The sequence below is a fragment of the Tarenaya hassleriana genome, unplaced genomic scaffold (assembly GCF_000463585.1).
Source record: "Tarenaya hassleriana unplaced genomic scaffold, ASM46358v1 Cleome73, whole genome shotgun sequence".
In the NCBI taxonomy this organism is placed as follows: domain Eukaryota; kingdom Viridiplantae; phylum Streptophyta; class Magnoliopsida; order Brassicales; family Cleomaceae; genus Tarenaya; species Tarenaya hassleriana.
The window spans coordinates 71,195-88,986 of record NW_010969839.1 but is presented as its reverse complement, the minus strand read 5'-3'; the positions used below and the strand labels follow the sequence as shown (position 1 = coordinate 88,986).

At 38.0% G+C, this 17,792-nt stretch overlaps 4 protein-coding genes across 6 annotated transcripts; 2 read left to right on the top strand and 2 right to left on the bottom strand.

The window, feature by feature from the left end:
* Window positions 1-517: 517 nt before the first annotated feature.
* LOC104801686 (histone H3.2) lies at window positions 518-1,177 on the top strand. Its single transcript, XM_010525013.2, has one exon. It carries the CDS (start codon window positions 618-620, stop codon window positions 1,026-1,028), a length of 411 nt encoding a protein of 136 aa, XP_010523315.1. The 5' UTR covers window positions 518-617; the 3' UTR covers window positions 1,029-1,177.
* Window positions 1,178-1,319: 142 nt separating this feature from the next.
* On the bottom strand, window positions 1,320-4,720 carry LOC104801684 (glucan 1,3-beta-glucosidase A-like). Of its 2 annotated transcripts, none has more exons than XM_010525011.2 (11): window positions 4,387-4,720; window positions 4,184-4,284; window positions 3,762-3,877; window positions 3,539-3,658; window positions 3,162-3,350; window positions 2,804-2,962; window positions 2,559-2,728; window positions 2,314-2,469; window positions 1,880-2,232; window positions 1,601-1,780; window positions 1,320-1,508 (listed from the first exon to the last, which is right to left on the bottom strand). In XM_010525011.2, the coding sequence occupies exons 2-11, from the start codon at window positions 4,257-4,259 to the stop codon at window positions 1,426-1,428; spliced, it is 1,602 nt and encodes a 533-aa protein (XP_010523313.1). In that variant the 5' UTR covers window positions 4,260-4,284; window positions 4,387-4,720; the 3' UTR covers window positions 1,320-1,425. The 2 variants fall into 2 exon arrangements, with proteins under 2 accessions (XP_010523313.1, XP_010523314.1); XM_010525012.2 differs by having other exon boundaries at window positions 4,184-4,274.
* Window positions 4,721-8,581: 3,861 nt separating this feature from the next.
* LOC104801683 (uncharacterized protein At1g04910-like) lies at window positions 8,582-11,909 on the top strand. The gene is made up of 10 exons (XM_010525010.1): window positions 8,582-8,867; window positions 9,341-9,397; window positions 9,485-9,566; window positions 9,649-9,719; window positions 9,842-9,930; window positions 10,042-10,245; window positions 10,353-10,623; window positions 10,768-10,995; window positions 11,090-11,287; window positions 11,394-11,909. The coding sequence occupies exons 1-10, from the start codon at window positions 8,724-8,726 to the stop codon at window positions 11,601-11,603; spliced, it is 1,554 nt and encodes a 517-aa protein (XP_010523312.1). The 5' UTR covers window positions 8,582-8,723; the 3' UTR covers window positions 11,604-11,909.
* A 33-nt stretch (window positions 11,910-11,942) lies between these two features.
* LOC104801680 (mechanosensitive ion channel protein 2, chloroplastic-like) lies at window positions 11,943-16,579 on the bottom strand. Of its 2 annotated transcripts, none has more exons than XM_010525004.1 (14): window positions 16,474-16,579; window positions 15,628-15,817; window positions 15,468-15,530; window positions 15,130-15,308; window positions 14,768-14,891; window positions 14,573-14,670; window positions 14,376-14,489; window positions 14,207-14,267; window positions 13,854-14,003; window positions 13,664-13,774; window positions 13,350-13,517; window positions 13,144-13,257; window positions 12,896-12,952; window positions 11,943-12,817 (listed from the first exon to the last, which is right to left on the bottom strand). In XM_010525004.1, exons 2-14 carry the CDS (start codon window positions 15,703-15,705, stop codon window positions 12,107-12,109), a joined length of 2,028 nt encoding a protein of 675 aa, XP_010523306.1. In that variant the 5' UTR covers window positions 15,706-15,817; window positions 16,474-16,579; the 3' UTR covers window positions 11,943-12,106. The 2 variants fall into 2 exon arrangements, with proteins under 2 accessions (XP_010523306.1, XP_010523307.1); XM_010525005.2 differs by lacking the exon at window positions 16,474-16,579 and adding an exon at window positions 16,049-16,148.
* Between the last annotated feature and the right edge of the window lie 1,213 nt (window positions 16,580-17,792).

Sequence of the window (17,792 nt, the reverse complement as noted above, 5' to 3'; positions counted from 1 at the left end):
CTAACGAGCTGAGCCCAAAACGATCCGAGCCAAATGAGCCGAGCCCAAAATGATCCGAGCTGGCTCGTTTGACAACCCTAATGCTCTATATCTTAGAAAACGCAAGTAAAACATATTAAGACAATTTATTTCCGCAACTATAACATATTTTATTATAAAGATGATCATATTAATGTTTAAACATTAAAATTATAATCTAAAGCTTCTTTTATCGATTGTATTTAACAAATTAATTAGGGGAGGAGGGAAACCTACCCGAGGGTTTTTATCATACGAGTGTCGAAAATTTTGAATGGCGCCAAAAGTTAAAAGCCGGGAGAATCTAAAAGGAAAACGGGCGGTAGAATGAGAGGTTCTGATTGGTGGGTTCTATACCACGCGGATTGTTACACCAAATATCAATCTGAACCGTCGATGTTAAGAATGATCTAACGGATAAAAGTAAATATCCCTCCCGACGAAATTTTAGAAACTCCCTCCAAATATTCATCTCTCCGCCTTCTTCGCCTCCCATAAAATCCACCAACTATCCCCTGATTTTCCCAACCATTTTCCATCGCTTTCTCGAAAAAACAGACAGATAACAGCGTTTTATTTTCGATTTCTTCGATTTCCAGATGGCTCGTACCAAGCAGACCGCTCGTAAGTCCACTGGAGGCAAGGCTCCGAGGAAGCAGCTGGCGACAAAGGCCGCGAGAAAGTCTGCTCCGGCCACCGGCGGTGTGAAGAAGCCTCACAGGTTCCGACCCGGCACTGTGGCTCTTAGAGAGATCAGGAAGTACCAGAAAAGCACCGAGCTTCTCATCCGCAAACTTCCTTTCCAGAGACTGGTTCGTGAGATCGCTCAGGATTTCAAGACGGATCTTCGATTTCAGAGCAGCGCCGTCTCAGCTCTCCAGGAAGCGGCGGAGGCGTATCTCGTGGGTTTGTTCGAAGACACAAATCTTTGCGCGATCCACGCGAAGAGGGTCACTATCATGCCTAAGGATATCCAGCTCGCGAGGAGGATCAGAGGTGAAAGGGCTTGAACGAAGAATTGTTCTCGAGTTTGATCCTAGTATCGTTATCTGTTTCTAGCATTTCATCCTAAAAGAAAATCCTTTTCGCTATGGGTTTTGTAAATCGTTTTGAACTTGGCACCCTTTGATTTCAGCTGATGGTTTGTTGTTGTCTTTAATTCGTCTTTCTAATAGTTTGGTAGAGAAATGGTCCAAGCTCTTATGTCTTTCTCTAACGTTCTTCGTCGTTGGCATTGAAGATTCAAGAACAGGCTCTCTACCCACAACAATCCATAGAATCTTGACGTTAAAGTACAAAGATTTTCATTTCCATTTTCAGATTCAGATGCCAAAAATAAAATTTCAGACTTACCGGAAGAACAAATGGTGAAAAAAAAAATTGAATCTTCAATAGAGCTTGTGATCATCACAGCAAGAGAAGATGAAAAGTGGATAATATCAGTCCGAGAAACCTGAAAAGGCTAAAACCTTCGACTCTAAGCGAGTAGCCTGCAGAATACAGTAGCCATGGCAGGACTGTAAAACTTTTGATTTCTTCCGGCCGTCATTGATGTGAGAAGTATAAGAGTAGAGTTATATACCGAGCTGGAGATATCCGTTCTTGATGTTCCACTCAAAATCCCAGTGTTTCCTATCGTTCTTGATCGTCCAATATGCCCATCCAAACGAAGCAGCATTGTAAACTTCGAGCTGGGCCTTCCCGAATTCTTGATACTCTAACCGTGACCCGTTCATCAAGTCCCATTCATTCACCCATTCGCCTGAAAAATGAAAAACCCGAGAAAACGGAACTTCTCTTCGAATCTGTTTTCTGTTCTCAACACTTTCAAAATGTCTCGGTTTGTGTTGAAGGATTTTACCAATAAAGAGGAGAGGGCCGTTGGCGCTACTGAGGGCTTGAACCTGAGCCTGCCTGGATTTGTATATGTACTGGATATTATCCGATGCATTCAGATTGGAAAAGAATGTGTCGAAGAGATTGTAGTAATGCAAATCCACAACAATGTTGTGGGATCCTATGTTTGCCTGATAAAGCTCCATTGGATCGGCATTTCCTATTCTCTGGCATAAGATAACGAACGCAGATGCCGAGTGTTTTCTCACTATGTCGTAACCCCGTTTGTAATACGAAACCAACAGGTCTAGAGGGACAGAAACTTCTGATGGCTCGTTCAAAAGCTCGATCCCGAGCAAAGCTGGATGCTTTGAGTACCTTCAAGAACCAGAAACATGGAATTGAGTACATGGTGAAAGTAAATTAGATTGGATAAGGGAAGAGACAACTGTTTTGTACCTGGAAGCAAGAAAGTCTATAACGTCCAATGTCTGTGAGATATAGTCTGAATTTGTAGGCCAACCTGTTGTTCCATCTCTGCTGGAACTGTGTTCCATCCCGTTTTGTGACCCGGGAGCCGCGTGAAGATCTATTATGCACTTAATCTCATATGACCTGGATAAAGTCATTGATCTGGAGAATAAGCCGATAAATTGTGGAGAGGAGAAGAAATAGCTAGGAACATGGGAAGAAGGGAAACCGACTCTGCCCATGAGAAAGCATTGTCTAACGCTTCTAAGGATCCTCCAATGAACGGAGATGGAGGGTCGGGATCAGAAGCAATCCACCATCCCACAGGAATCCTCACAGTGTTTATTCCGTGTCTATACAGAAACTCAAAGTCCTCTACCGTGACGAATGTGTTCCTATGCCTCTGCAATTCCGCCCGATATATGCTGTTAAGAAAAGAAGGTTCTCTCAAAGTATACCACAGTTCTTTCAAATTTACCTCGAAAACCTCTTTCGCCTTGTTGTATCCATACCCATTAGCAAGCTGGTAATCTCCGTGCAAGTTATTGGCTATAATCGCCATTTCAAACGTGGCTGAGTTGTCATCCCATCCCGGTGTCTGTGGATAGTCTGCAGTGATCTGATTACCTGTGGTGGCCTAGACAGCGAAGTGAATATACTCTCACGCTTATATTGTTTCTAAACCAGTAGAACTTCTTTTTTCATCGAGGTCCATAACGAACATCGAAAGAGATTCAAATCTTTAACGGGTAATGAGATATCGGGTATTGGCCACAGAGAGCAATCTTAAAAAGAGGATTTCTGGATGCATTTTGTGATAAGGGTGAGAACTTTACTTGCAGATAGGCCCCATTGGTCTTCAGTTTGATATGAACTCTGCCATTGTTATTTCTCTCTACTTGAAAGGTCTCGTTTATGTGCGGAGTATCTGCAGTGGCAAAGACAGAACAGCCTGCACTGCCGCAGGTGAGAAACTGGCCATGAGTTGTCCGGAAGTTAAACTCTGACTCCGAAACTCTCCATAGCTGCGGCGAAATAAGCACAAAGATTCATTATCATCGCTCACGATCAAAGAAAAAGAAGGCACTACGTTGCAGATTCTGAACACTTCATGAACAGATTGAAACACGCTACACTTGTAAACGAAATCACTGGTCGCGTTCCTATTGATTAGGATTCTGTCTCTTACAGGAGATTTCCAGAGGGAACTTACCGTGAAGGTTTCCCAAGAAGAAGCAGAATCTCTGTCGACTGAAACATTGGAGCCACCGCCATTTTCAGCACTCACATATTTCTGCAATGTCACTGATTTGAGCTGAATCTGAGTGCCATCCTGCGATTTCGATGTAAACTGATAAACCCACGAGAAATTCCTCGACAAAAAAACGGAACGAAGCCTAGATTCTGGATTCAGGGGAGGGAAAACGCTCACTCACAAGCATGTCTCCGTTTGGAATTCCATCGAACAGCGAAGGCTTAATCCAGCCTTCGATGACAAGCCACCCTCCCAAATTCACTCCTCGAACCTTCGAATCGTTCGGTAACCCTTCCACTTCGATCAACACCCATGAAAATTCTCAGAATTGAGTGAATTGGGATATTTTTTTTCCAACGATTCAGATATAACCAGCCGAAGAATTGAACTCTGAATCTTTCTAAAGGGTCAGTGTTGGGGTTTACGGAATTTATGATGTTCACTCAGATTTTGGTCCTTTTACCACAAAACTCGAGAAATTAGAAGAAATGGGTTTTCATTGGACGACTAGAAAAAAAGCGAACAATGCGGAGAAAATGGAAAGAAAAAAAAAGATGGCAGCTTTAAAAAAAAAAGAGAGTAAAGGATTGAACTTTACTTTACCTGAATAAGTTGGGGAGACGAAGAACCAACAAGAGAGCCAAAATGCGAAGACCCAGTGGCTGAGAACAAGTTCCATGAGCACTTCAGGAAACTGGAAAACTCTTCAAGTGGCAGAAATTTATCATCCAGAACCAACAGATGAGGAAAACCCAGAAAAAAAAAAATCCCAACTTGACTGAAGGGAATCGTGGAAAATTCCTTACTTGAAGACGACTTTATGCGAAAGCAAACATAGCAAACCAAGAACAACGTACGACGGACGTTCTTTTGTCCTTTGGGTTCTACTTTTTTAACTTCTCTGAAGTTGTTCTCTTTCCATTTTATCAATCAGATTTCCAGATTTAGTCATTTTGTGTTGCAATATCGGGTTTGGGCAAAACCCAGACTTGAAGAAAGTGGAAAAAGTGTGTTCAAGAATGAGAGAAGCACACAAGAAAGCGTTCACATGCAAATGGTACGGAAACGGGACAGAAAGGATAAGAGGAAGGTGAAAAATGGGGGTGCCATTTTGTTTTTTTTCATCATTTCTTTTCTTATTTACGACTAGGAAACTGGAAAATTTTCAAATATGATGGTGAAAAGGAGCAGTTCCTAACAGTCGTACTAACACCATATACTAGAAAGCCTTATCGACAAACAGCTTCAAAGTATTTGCCCGATCTTCGAACGTAGAACTACAACCATGTTTTTTTTTTTTTTTTTTTTGGTAAAAACTACAACCATGTTGAGAAACGCTTTACGGTAAAAATGGAAGTAAATCAAGTAAGAGTTTCGGCCAACACTGATCGATGTTCGATGTCTGATAGCTAAGGTAAAACAGCTTCGTCTCAGTTTTTTTTTTAAAAAAAAAAAAAATTGGAGCGAAATATTATATTACAAGGAATAAAATCTGGTTTTGAGACTAAAAAAAGTAAAAACTTTCTAGAGTTTTGGGCTTTGGTAACTCTATTAATGGGCTCGAAATAGGCCCAATAAAATACCCGACATAATATCTGGTTAGCAGCCCAAATCTGCACCCTCCTAACCGAATCATCACACGAATCAAATTCGACATAACCGAATGTTTATAATTCTTTTTAAATCCGAAAATATTAAATTCTAAACCGAACCAAATAGAAAATAAATAAATAAACTGAAAATTTCTTCGAAAAAAAATTAGAATTTTAACTAATAAAACCAAAATAAACCGAACCGAATTCTATATATATATATAAAAAACAAATGGTTTTAATTTTTGTATAACTAAAATAATCAAATTCAAATATAACCGACAGGTCCCAACGGTCATTTTGCTAATGAGAAAGTCCATTAAAATAGTTTGGGTAAGCCCAATTGTATATCCACTACCCACTTTACAATTTGGAGGCTCGGATTTGGTACTCAAAATTGGCTTCGGCCCATATATGGATTTGATCCAATTACCCCCAAAAATACGGATCCTTTCAATATATATATTGTGTTTATTAGGGGTGGGCGAACGGTCGGTTACGGATTAATCGGTTACAGTTATTTCGGGTTCGGTTATTTCGGGTTATTAAAACTCATAACCAAACGGTTAATTAATTTTATTCGGTTCGGTTTCGGTTCGGTTCGGTTCGGTTTTGTCTATTTAAAACTATAACCAAACTATAACCAAATAAAGATTCGGTTCGGTTCGGTTATAATATTTAAAAAATCAATTCATTTATAATTTAAAATATCCAAATAAAATATAATATAAAATAATTAATTTTATTAGGTTCGGTTCGGTTCGGTTTCGGTTCGGTTCGGTTCGGTTTTGTCTATTTAAAACTATAACCAAACTATAACCAAATAAAGATTCGGTTCGGTTCGGTTATAATATTTAAAAAATTAATTCATTTATAATTAAAAATATTCAAATAAAATATAATATAAAATATTATCATAATTATTTTAACATATAAATAATAATATCTAAATTTATATTTTAATATAAAACTATTAAATAAATAAAGATCATTTTTTTCTAATGTTTATAACACAAAACTTTAAAAACAATAATAACAATGATAAAATGCGTTTAAAATATAATAAAATAATGATTAAATCAAGAATATAAACATTCATATATGTATATAAATATATATAAATGAAGATATATAAACGGTTTGGTTCGGTTCGGTTCGGGTTTGTTTAATTCGGTTTATAAAAATTTATAACCAAACGGTTAATAATTTTTAATCGGTTCGGTTCGGTTCGGGTTCGGTTATTTCGAGTTTTAAAAAATCATAACCAAACGGTTATTTAATTTTATTCGATTCGGTTCGGTTCGGTTCGGGTATATATCGGTCGGTTCGGTTAATAACCGAAATACCCAAACCGAATGCCCATCCCTAGTGTTTATGAACAAAACCAATTAATTTTTCTTGGTTTTCATATTTTTTTTTTGTCAAACCAGTAAGTTCACCTGAACCTTCGGCCCAACCTACATCTCCGAACAACTTTTGAACACACAGTCTTTGCCTATACCTTTTCCTTCCCGTATGTCTGGATTCGAACTCCTGACCTGGAAGAGGAACACCTCACTTCCAGTCGAGGACCACTCGACCACAGATGTGGATTCATATATTTTTTTTCACACGATATTCGTATATATACAAGTTTGAAGATTGCTTGTAGAACCCACATATAAACAAATTAATAAATAAACAAACAAGAGAAGATTTCGTCGGTTTATCAAATCTAATTACCTATTGTATTAATTAATCATGCGCTGATTTTTTTTTATATGATGAATAGAATCAAACATTTAATTTTTAGCGCAGACTAAATTATGTTTTAGAAAGCAACTATAGAGAAATTACTAAACAAACCTTTTTTATTGTGTTGGACGCCTAAATAGTTGTTGGGAAAATATAAAAAGGGATAATCCCTTGGACATGCATGTGATTTTTCATCACAGGATGTGACAAAAAAACATATTACACTTGCGCTTACTAATGATTTTCCACGTGAAATGATTGGAAAATTATAGAAAATCTTATATAATACCGTAAAATATATCAAATAAATATCTAAAATATTATTTTAATTTAATTAATATCTTAAATATTAAAATATTTTAAATATATATTTTAACTAATATAATTAATAATAATTAACAAATTAAATTCAACGATCTATAAATTAAATGTTAATTTTTAAAATAAAAATAATATAAATTAGATATTAATTTTAAAATAAAAAATAAATTAAGATTATAAACTATTTTGATTTTTTGAATTAAAATATTTATTTAAAATATTTTTCAATTTAAAATATTTTAATATTAATAAAATAGAATTAAAAATTTAAAATATTTATTTGATATATTTTATAAAATTAAAATGTTTATATAGGATTTTCTAAAAAATTCATATAAATATAAACTAAAACTATCAACGCACTCTATATATATATATCATTGAATAGTTACAGATGCTCGCATAAAAATATTGATTTTATAATCCTTTTTTTTTATAAAAAGGGACACTAATGGTTATAGAGGACACGCGGCGAATAAAGGATCTTTGGTGGGCCGAAATGAATGTACAACTCATAATTTCGAGGACACGTCAACAAGTGTCGGTGGCGGTTTTTCCATTCGTTTTGTTTTTTAATGACGGTGTTATAACCAAACATGGATATTTTGGTTTTAAAACTCCATTATTTTTTTTTTTTTTTATGATCCGGGATGGAATTCCATTATTCAATTGTTTCCAATTGATTTCCTCATACTATTTTATTAGATTTGATAATAACGACATTTGTATCTTCATTTTTTAGTTCCATATATAATCTATTCACAGAATCATTTTATGAAACTATATTAAGTTTGAACAAAAATATGGAAATTGCGAGAAATAGGCTTACATTGTCAAAAGGAATTATTTTTTTATAAATACTTTATATGATACGTTTATATAAGGTTTAATGACATTAGGTAATATTTATTTGTCAAGAATCTAATTAATGAGTGAAATAAAAAAGATGGGTATGAAATTGAACACTGATTAAAATGACAAAAAAATGTTTAATCACCGATTTTTTTTTTCTTTGGTGAGAGAAAAAAAAGGTTTTGTTCATTGTGCTGAAAGTACGGGGGCCCATGACAGAGCGAATTTAACGGATAGGTGTCCATGTGAGATGGCTTTAAAATCAGCTCTCGATGATTAATTGAAAAAAAAAAAAAAACTTGTTGGAAGAGATGAAAGTTTCTGCATTTAATCCAAAAGAGTGAAGGAAAAACAAAACACTGATTTCCCGAGAACCGCGAAAAGGTGGAAGAAGGAGCGAAGAGAGAAGAGAACACAGCTGATATATGTGACTCTGGTTCTTTTCTTTCTTTCTTTTTTTTTTTAAACTTTTGGCTCTTGTGGCTGGGGGCTGGTGGTGGCTGTGGACTGTGGTTGCTTCTCCTGCGTCGTTTTCCGACAACCTTTGATCGTTTTCGGCTGTTTCGTGACTGGGTTTTGATCAAAGCTTGGATCTTTACCCAGAAACTTGATCTGGGTTTCTTTCCTTCATTTTGCCCAAGAAGATGAATCTTTACGAGAAATGCACCAGTGATGTTGCCCAGATTCTGAGAGGAGGAACTCTCTTCGTGCTCCTCGTCTTGCAGTTTCCAGTTCTCTTCCCTCATTTTTTCGGTCTCCTCAGCCACGCTGCTTCTTCCAAGTCATCTGTAAGTTGCAAATTTTCGTTCTTTTCTTCCTCTCTCTCTCTCTCCGATAACCTTTTGGTCTGTTTCAGACAAGCTTGCCTTTTTCTGGTAAGAATTTGTTTGTTCCCCATGGAAAGTTCACTTGAACATTGGATTGTGATGCCGGAAATGGTATTTTGCTTTGCCTGTGTGTGTTGTACATTTTCGGAAAATGTACATTTTGGTTGATACAGGGACATGGTAGTCGGTTTATTACATCAGGAAATTTTGCAGTTCAACTCGAGTTCCTCTGGGGCCTTTGCGTTGAACTGGATAATTAGATTAGTCTCCATATTCAGTAAATTTTTGTTTTGAGCAATATAAGCACCCATTAACTGGAATTGACTGCTATCAGACTGCCGAATAATTTAGGATTAATTATTCAAGTCAGAATTCTGGCCGTTTGACAAGATCAGCTAGTGGAACTGTTTGATGAACTCAGCAAACTGTTGCAGGAATGGAACGCCGTGAAACCTAGGCATTTGTCTCTGCTCAAGAGTGCAGTGCAACGTGTAAGCCATATGTTTCTTTGTGGCTCCTCTGGTTCTGTAATAGAACCAAGAATCATTTGAGTTTTTTTTCCCCTCGTTTTTGTCCAGTCGAGTGGAGAACAGTCTGATCTCTGGAGGCCTTTGACTGATCAAGGATGGAAACCGTGCATTGATCCAGGAAATGCCCCTTGTAAGTCTTGAACAAATGATCGTTTTATCGTTTCTTGCTTTCGTGTGTACTCAACTTTCTTGCGTGATCATCTATGGGGCAGCAATACCAGAGAAATCAGAAGGTTACATCCAGGTGTTTCTCGATGGAGGGCTGAACCAGCAGAGAATGGGGGTAAGTTGTATTCAGGTTTGCTCGGTATCTACCCGGAAATAAAAATCTCAGCTTTCCATTAAATTCTTGTACAAAAATTGCATTCCAACATCTGATTCAAAAGCTTTTTTTTTTGTTTACAGATATGTGATGCAGTTGCAGTTGCAAAGATACTAAACGCCACTCTCGTCGTTCCGTATCTCGAAGTGAATCCTGTTTGGCAGGATTCCAGGTAATGTTTGTTTCTCAAGAAAGTTTGCTGTCTTTTGTAGTTCCGGTCCAGAGAGAATTCCTGATGTTCTAAGCTGAAATTCCATCTTCTTTTTCTTTTTCATGGGTACAGTTCGTTTGTGGAAATCTTTGACGTGGATCACTTTATTGATGTATTAAAGGATGATGTAAGGATAATCAAAGAACTGCCTGAAAAATTCTCATGGAGTACGAGAGAGTACTATGCCACAGCAATCCGTGAAACCCGTGTGAAGACTGCACCTGTCCATGCTTCTGCCAATTGGTATCTCGAGAATGTTTTGCCTGTTCTTGAAAGGTATGCCCTTTAAGCCGAACAGATTTTCAATGAAGAATGCATGCAAGTTTCTGAATCTCAAAACCTCGAATATAATCAATATGTATGGTTTTTGGTATCTGATGTAGTTTTGGGATTGCTGCTATTGCCCCATTCTCACACCGTCTATCCTTCGATCATTTACCTCCGGAGATCCAACGGCTGAGATGCAAAGTTAATTTCCGGGCACTGAGGTTTGTCCCCCATGTTAGAGAACTTGGCGATGCTCTTGTAAGTCGTCTTAGAAATCCGTCATGGAGAAACAAAGAACAGAATGTGGATCACTTGACGGATATAACCAACTCTCACAGCAGACAAGAACCTGGGAAATTCGTTGTTCTTCACCTCCGGTTCGACAAGGTTGTCATGCTCATCTTCTGTTCCACATTCCTTTCTTATCGTTGTGAAATCTCATTATAGATTCTTGATTTCCTGAGATGGGGTTGAGAGAAGGTTTTTGTTTGATCTGTCGTCAGATAAAACCGAGTATTTGTATGTTTTCAGGATATGGCTGCTCATTCTGCCTGCGATTTCGGTGGGGGAAAGGCTGAGAAACTGGCGTTAGCCAAATACAGACAAATGATATGGCAAGGAAGGGTACTCAACTCGCAATTCACAGACGAAGAGCTGAGGAGCCAAGGGCGATGCCCGTTGACACCGGAAGAGATGGGCCTTCTTCTAGCCGCTCTCGGTTTCGACAACAACACCCGTCTCTATCTCGCATCCCACAAGGTCTTTTCCTCGTCGATCCTTCCGGGCATATTCCCTCATCAAGGAACGACTTTCTTGGTAGCTGACAAGTTCTTGGTCAAATCTTGCTGTGTAGGTATATGGAGGGGAAGCTAGGGTTTCAGCACTAAGGCAAGTGTTTCCAAGAATGGAAGACAAGAGAAGCCTTGCTTCATCAGGGGAGCGAGCTCGTATCAAAGGAAAGGCGTCTCTTTTGGCAGCGGTTGACTACTACGTGAGCATGCACAGTGACATCTTCATCTCTGCCTCTCCAGGAAACATGCACAATGCCCTTGTCAGTAAAAAAAAAAAACTTTCATCTGCTGATTTTACGTCTCTTTTCTCCATGAAAACTGTTCGATGTAAAGAATTTCGGGATCTTGAAACGATTTTATGTGCAGGTGGGTCATAGGACATTCGAGAATATGAAGACCATAAGGCCAAACATGGCGTTAATAGGACAGATATTCCTCAATAAAAGCTTAACCTGGATCGAGTTTCAGCAGAAAGTGGGTGAAGGGCATGTGAACAGACAGGGCCAGATCCGTTTAAGGAAGCCGAAACAGTCGTTATACACTTACCCTGCTCCTGACTGCATGTGTCACGTCTGATCCATCTCATCTCTCTCTCTCTCGTTCTTGGTTGGCAGAGGATCCATGGCTATAGCGTACACGATAGTGAGAGGAACAATAAAATCATTCGCGGGTTTGATGCGATGATACCTATTTATTCACTACGGTAGTTGAGGAGAGGCCAGTGTGTAGATATAGCTGGTTTTCATAATATTGGAGCGGGAAGATATGTTCATGTTTCTGATTTACGCTTAGGTTCTGTCTTTTCTTCGGATTGTAATAAATTCTGGGATTCTGTCCAATCAGAAAAACGATATCAGTGATGATATATAATCCTGTTACATATGTTTGGCTTCGGTACACACTTTCGGAAAAAAATGAAAGCCAAAACCCATACTGGTATGGGCAATATCCTGACACCTAATTCATACTGTCTGATCATCGCCATTGCAGCATTAACTGTTTCAATGTATCATCTCATCTGTAATGAAATATACAATGCATTTTCTGATTCAGTACAATACGTCCGTAACTTCATTAGACTACTCTTCGGTATTTGCTTGGACTTGCCCATCTTTCTTCTCCTTGTCACCTGTGGCAGACCCATTTCCATTTCTTCGAGCTCCAGCCAGTTCCTTGGCGTCTGCTACAATGGCAGAAGAAGGTGAATGTGAATGCATCTCTTCCTCGATGGGGAGAGTTCTCTTTGAGCCTTCTAACGCAACCCCAAGCACGATATTCTCCTCGAGAGCTGATGATCTTGACACCGACGGCAACCCATCTGCTTTCTCAGTTTCACGTTGTTGTTCATCGTTCCTGGTGGGTTTCGTGCCGAAACTGCTTTTGATCTTTGCTTTTTCAGCTCCGGATGTCTCTGAATCTTTTACCGGATTTGGTTTCGAGATAGATTTTGTTGCTGGTTTCGCTCCCGGTTCATCTGTTACCTTGCTGTTGGTATCAGAAATCAGAGCTTCTTTGGTCTTGGAACTTGAACTCTTGCTTTCTTGCTCTCCAGTAGATTTTGATGCCCGGTTTTGAGATTTTGATCTGTCTTCTCCGTTGATTTTGTAAGAAGGTTCGATTAGTAACAATGGCCGTCTGGACGAAACACCACCTTGGTTGTATATCGAATCTCCGAAGGGTGGGTTCTCCAAGTCAGAGTCAGAATACATCTTTCTTATTGTACGGATTGGTGTAGCAAGACGTGCTCGGTGGTGGCTTATGACTCTAAGAAGATCCAACATTATGGCTTCCTGTTTCATCAACAAAAACATCCTTAAAATTCATCGATGGAACACGACATATATGCCTGAGAAGAAACACCGTCTTACCTTCACACATAAGTATTCTTCGTGGTGAGACGTTTTCACAAAACACGAGATCAGTATCTGCAACAGGTTGGATAAAAAAAGGATCAGTATCTACAAAAAAAAAAAAAGCTCGAGAGAATCCATGTGTGAGCTCCTATCACTTCAAGCCAAGTATGTTTCCATTGAGAATCTTTGATTTTCTAATCAGTCATCAACTGAAGTAGATGCAAAACGGATAACTGAAATATAAGACAGCTGAGAAATCTTACCAAGAGGGCCTGGTTCTCGGGGTCAACATTATCAAGGAATACTCGTCTATGCAACCTCTGCTGCTCAACTTGAGGGTTCTTGGCCAATACCTTCCGCATGTCAGCTACGATATTCTGTTTAGAGAGAGGCCCAGAAGAACAAGAGAATCAGACAGAACATCTCCTAGTAGACAGAGACAAGGCATATGTAATGAGCAGAGACAGACATTTATTTTGCTAACATCCAAGTGGCTGATGGCTAGGTGAGTTTTGATACGCCAGTGAGTTTTCTGGGTAAGATTTCTGACAACATTGACTGTGAACTTGTGGTTCGGGATATGAACTGCTTCTCGGTCTTCACCCCTTATGATGGTCGGTGACCACCAACCCACATGCTGTAAAAGAGTTGCAGCAACCATTTCAGAAAAGTTAGTGTGCCAACCTTGAAAAGCAATATGAAATGTCATGAGTCCAGAGTTTTATAATCATTTGAATGAAGTAGCAAATAGCAATGCATTTCTTATAAATAAAAAATGCTAACCTCAACTGTACCAGAAACTTCATAACCTTCAATCTTGGTTTGGATCCACTCGTTCACAACAAACGGTCGAGTTGCATGAATCATAACACTTGAAAGGAAGTTTGTGAGTATCTGAAACAACCAAATCTTCTATATGAGCAATCTTTTTTCTCTTTTTGCACAAAAAAAGGAATGAGTAAGTTTTCTTCACCTCTCTGCCAGCAAGAGTAATCAGAACTGTCCCAAGACCTCCAGCAGTGAGCCACTTTTGCGTAGAGAAACCCAACAACTCCATGAATAGGGAAATAGCAGCAACCCATACTGCAGAGTAAATGGCTTTCCCCGCAAATTGGAATCCCATCTGTCCCATTCCAAAGACAAATAAGCAACCATTAAAAAAGAGATTAGATGAGAAGGAAAACTATTTTTTTTTAATACCAAAAAGATAATTATATTGATCATTAATTCTTGTATCTTCTTTGTGGAAGCACTGTAACAATTTTATAGACAGCCGAGCCAATATTAATCAAAAGTGTGTATTTTGGTGAATTCTTCAGCACGTACATTTCTTGTATCATTCGGGTCACTTGTCTCTGTGAACAACTTCTGGGTTTGTTGGATAAGACTGCAAAGAAGTATCTGACCCATATCAGATGTCACGGAATGATGACGACATAACAAATTCAGACATAGCACTAGAAGCCATCGGTAACTGGAAAGACAGAACACTTACCTCGACAAGCAGTAAGCGAAAGCTAGTACAGTTGACAATGATCTCACGAAATTCAAAAGCCGGTCCTTCACAACTTGGCTTGCTTCAGTGGGTAAGACAACAGGATCTAACGCTCTACATAAGGAACATTCATAATGAGTAACACCATCTTACAACTATCTCAGCAATAAGCTTCAGGAAATCTATAATAGATATACCTGCAGATGAATAAGGCTCCTAACCACAGCAGCAGAGGTTGAATATACGAAGTCATAACATGGTACGTACTACTCTTCTTCCAGTTGTTATCACTCTTCTACAAGATTTCAAAGGTAATGATAGTCAGAATATCTTAAAAGAACAAGAGAAAGAAAACAGAGAACATATATCAATTTGAAATGACTGGCACATACATTGAATAGTTGGTTTCTTCCTTGACGAACAAGTGGCACTACACCCCACATCGAGAAAATAAGAAGGGCAACAGCCGGAACCAACTTATATACAACAGGGAAATTTTGAATGGCATTGTAAGACCTGCATATAACCAAAAACCAAGTGCAAATATTTGCCAAATCATAAACAAGGGCACTTGTCAGAAGAAACAGAAATGCAATCCTTCAAAAATTCCAAAAGAACAATGGCAATACCAATGCATCCTCATCAAAGAAGAGAAGTGAAATTGCACTAACTACAACAGTTTCACATTCTACTAGGGTGCTCAATATAACAACCTTGAGGAATACAATTACGTATTGAGATGATGAATTCTTACTTTGTTAGGGCCAAAGTGGCAGCTTTGACAGCAGGTTCCATTGATTTGCATACTGCAGATACAGAATGACATCTAAAAGAATAGTTTCTGTATGGAACTGAACTTCTGTGCAGCACTGAAAATCTAGGCGTATGCAGGTAATTTGATAGAGAAACATTCCATGCATCATGTCGCCGCAACTGTTCAATGCCCAAAAAAAAAACAATAAATGTTACTGAGAAATAGCAGCCTCCGAAAAGATTCTAAGAAATATCCCTAGGGCCGTGATAATAAAGTCTAACCGCCATAAAAGAAATTACCAAACTTTACTACTAAATAAAAAGTCCATAAGATAGTACCGGAGCACGCAATGGGAGAGAACCATTTGGCTGATGCAGCCTTGTCCTGCTTATGATGGAACTCTAAAAACAAGCGTACAATTCATACTGCTTAGAGGAAAGGGAAACAAAATTAAGAGATAAAGATAAATTCCAGGAAAAGACGTCAAGAACTTGTTACCTTGTCTGTCTTAGAGCACCTTTGGTTCCTGCAAAGCCCCAGGCCATGGGAGAGTTGCAATGAACCGTAAAGGGCCATTTTTGGACAAGTAGCTATACAGTCATAAACCTCCGGTTCTTGGTTAAAGTTGTAGAAGAACTAATATAAGATGAAGGCTGAAGGAAGGCAGAATCCAGTGGTAATTGAAAACCTGCTCCAGAGAAACGAAGCACCGACGATGAAACAGTATGTATACATAGGAATCAGACACAAGAAGTTACATATGCAAGGAAATTCTAACAAATCTCGAGTTTGACATCTTTCTCTACTAAAATTTGACAAAACAGATGAAGAAACCAAAAAACCCATGGAATAAAAATCTTCACCTGATATGAAATTAAACCCTACGATTCATATTATTAGATGAATCCACACCTCTTACCATGTTGAATTCATTGACGGATATTAGATTTTACCACCCGGGAAAATTCCAGGGAACAGCATCACCAATTCGACACGCCGGCGAGGAAAACACAGAACCGCCAAATTGACACAATACCGTCAAGGGGGGAAAACCCCAACATTCGAAACTTGAAAGCCTAAATTCCTTCAGAATATAGATACAACATCAACCCTACCCCTATAAAGTCCCGGTTTTTCACGAGAGCAGGCAAAAATGGACGGAAAATCTGAAACTTTGTCGATTGTTCCATAATTTCCGATCCCAGTTTTTTTGAAGACGATCCAAATCGCCAATAAAGTTCACCGAACAATTAATCAAGAAAGAGCAGATAAAAAAAAAATCTGAACCAAAGTTAAAATCAACAACTGCCCATAAAGAATCTAAACAAAATGAGGAAAATTTACCAGGGAATCGACAAGCGAGGGAGAGGAAATCTGTCAAAGGAACTTCCCTTCGTCGTCGTCGCGGAAATGGAGGGTTTTTCGCGGAGCTGCTAGCAAATCCGATACGCTGTCGTTTCGGATAAAGTGGTGAAGAGATTGCCACGTCAGATCAGATCCGTGCGGCGGCGAATGGATTCGCGCTTAACCGCTTGTTATTGATTAATTTAGATTTTACAAAACCATCCTCCGCGACGAATAATAAAAGAATAAACTAATATGCTTTGCTTTCGTTACTTTTTTACACGACAAAACAATGTTCCAATTGTTATAAATGAATAGTGAAGCTACGGTACTGTTCACGCAGCCGGACACTGTTCACGCAGCCGGGTACTGTTCACGCCGCCATACGGTTACTGTTTACCCGCCATACGGTTACTGTTCATAAATACGTATACGTGAACAGTAACTTCGGATTTTCTATAAATAGCTCATTTCCCTCCTTCATTTGTACATAATTCCAAGAAAAGAAAATTATTGAAATCTTGTTCCTGGGTCTCTCAAACGATCGATTTCGGTTTCTAGTTAACGATCTGATTCTCGGGTCTTCTATATTTCTTCGTTTTTCATAACACGTTATCAGCACGAACGCTCTTCTACGACAAAGGTAATATTATATATTCGTTCTAATGATATATACACATATTAATTGATGCTTGAATAGAATTAACCCCAAGCTATATATAAATATCAGTTAATTATTGTTTAAATTAATGGACGGCTGAGCCGCCTTAATTATTTATTACTATTGGACGGCTGAGCCGCCTTAATTATTTATTTGTTACTGTTGGACGGCTGAGCCGCCTTAATTATTAATTTGAAATATTGTGTTATTTATGGACGGTCGTACCGCCTAAATTGTTTTATCTTTATGGACGACAATGCCGCCTGAATTATTTTACTTTTGCATACGGTAATACCGCCGCATATAAACAATTATATTATCTAATCTATATAAATTAATAAATATTTACCATGCAAAATATTATCATATATAATATTGATGGTCATTTATACAGAAAATGTTTTGAACAAACAAAATATGTTAGTAATAAAATTTACGATTAAAGTTTTATAAATTCTTTTATATATCGTTATATTAATTATAAATTATTTGTTTCCTCAATAATTAGTTAATTATATATATAGCATGATCAATTAATTTTACAAAATAGTTTAACAATTCGTTTTGATAAATTATTTCATATAGTTTCATGATATGATATAAATTGTTAAAATCATTTATAAAATTTAAATAAATAAATAAAAAACTCCAACGGCTA

Coding starts and splice junctions, on each gene's coding strand:
- LOC104801680 (XM_010525004.1), bottom strand. CDS start 15,705: ATGGCCCTTTACGGTTCATTGCAACTCTCCCATGGCCTGGGGCTTTGC. Junction 13,775..13,853: donor TTACTCTTGCTGGCAGAGAG/GTGAAGAAAACT, acceptor TGGTTGTTTCAG/ATACTCACAAACTTCCTTTC. Junction 13,518..13,663: donor AAGTTTCTGGTACAGTTGAG/GTTAGCATTTTT, acceptor ACTCTTTTACAG/CATGTGGGTTGGTGGTCACC.
- LOC104801686 (XM_010525013.2), top strand. CDS start 618: ATGGCTCGTACCAAGCAGACCGCTCGTAAGTCCACTGGAGGCAAGGCT.
- LOC104801684 (XM_010525011.2), bottom strand. CDS start 4,259: ATGGAACTTGTTCTCAGCCACTGGGTCTTCGCATTTTGGCTCTCTTGT. Junction 3,878..4,183: donor CGTCTCCCCAACTTATTCAG/GTAAAGTAAAGT, acceptor TGTTGATCGAAG/TGGAAGGGTTACCGAACGAT. Junction 2,233..2,313: donor ATAGACTTTCTTGCTTCCAG/GTACAAAACAGT, acceptor TGGTTCTTGAAG/GTACTCAAAGCATCCAGCTT.
- LOC104801683 (XM_010525010.1), top strand. CDS start 8,724: ATGAATCTTTACGAGAAATGCACCAGTGATGTTGCCCAGATTCTGAGA. Junction 10,246..10,352: donor GTTTTGCCTGTTCTTGAAAG/GTATGCCCTTTA, acceptor TATCTGATGTAG/TTTTGGGATTGCTGCTATTG. Junction 10,996..11,089: donor TCTATCTCGCATCCCACAAG/GTCTTTTCCTCG, acceptor CTTGCTGTGTAG/GTATATGGAGGGGAAGCTAG.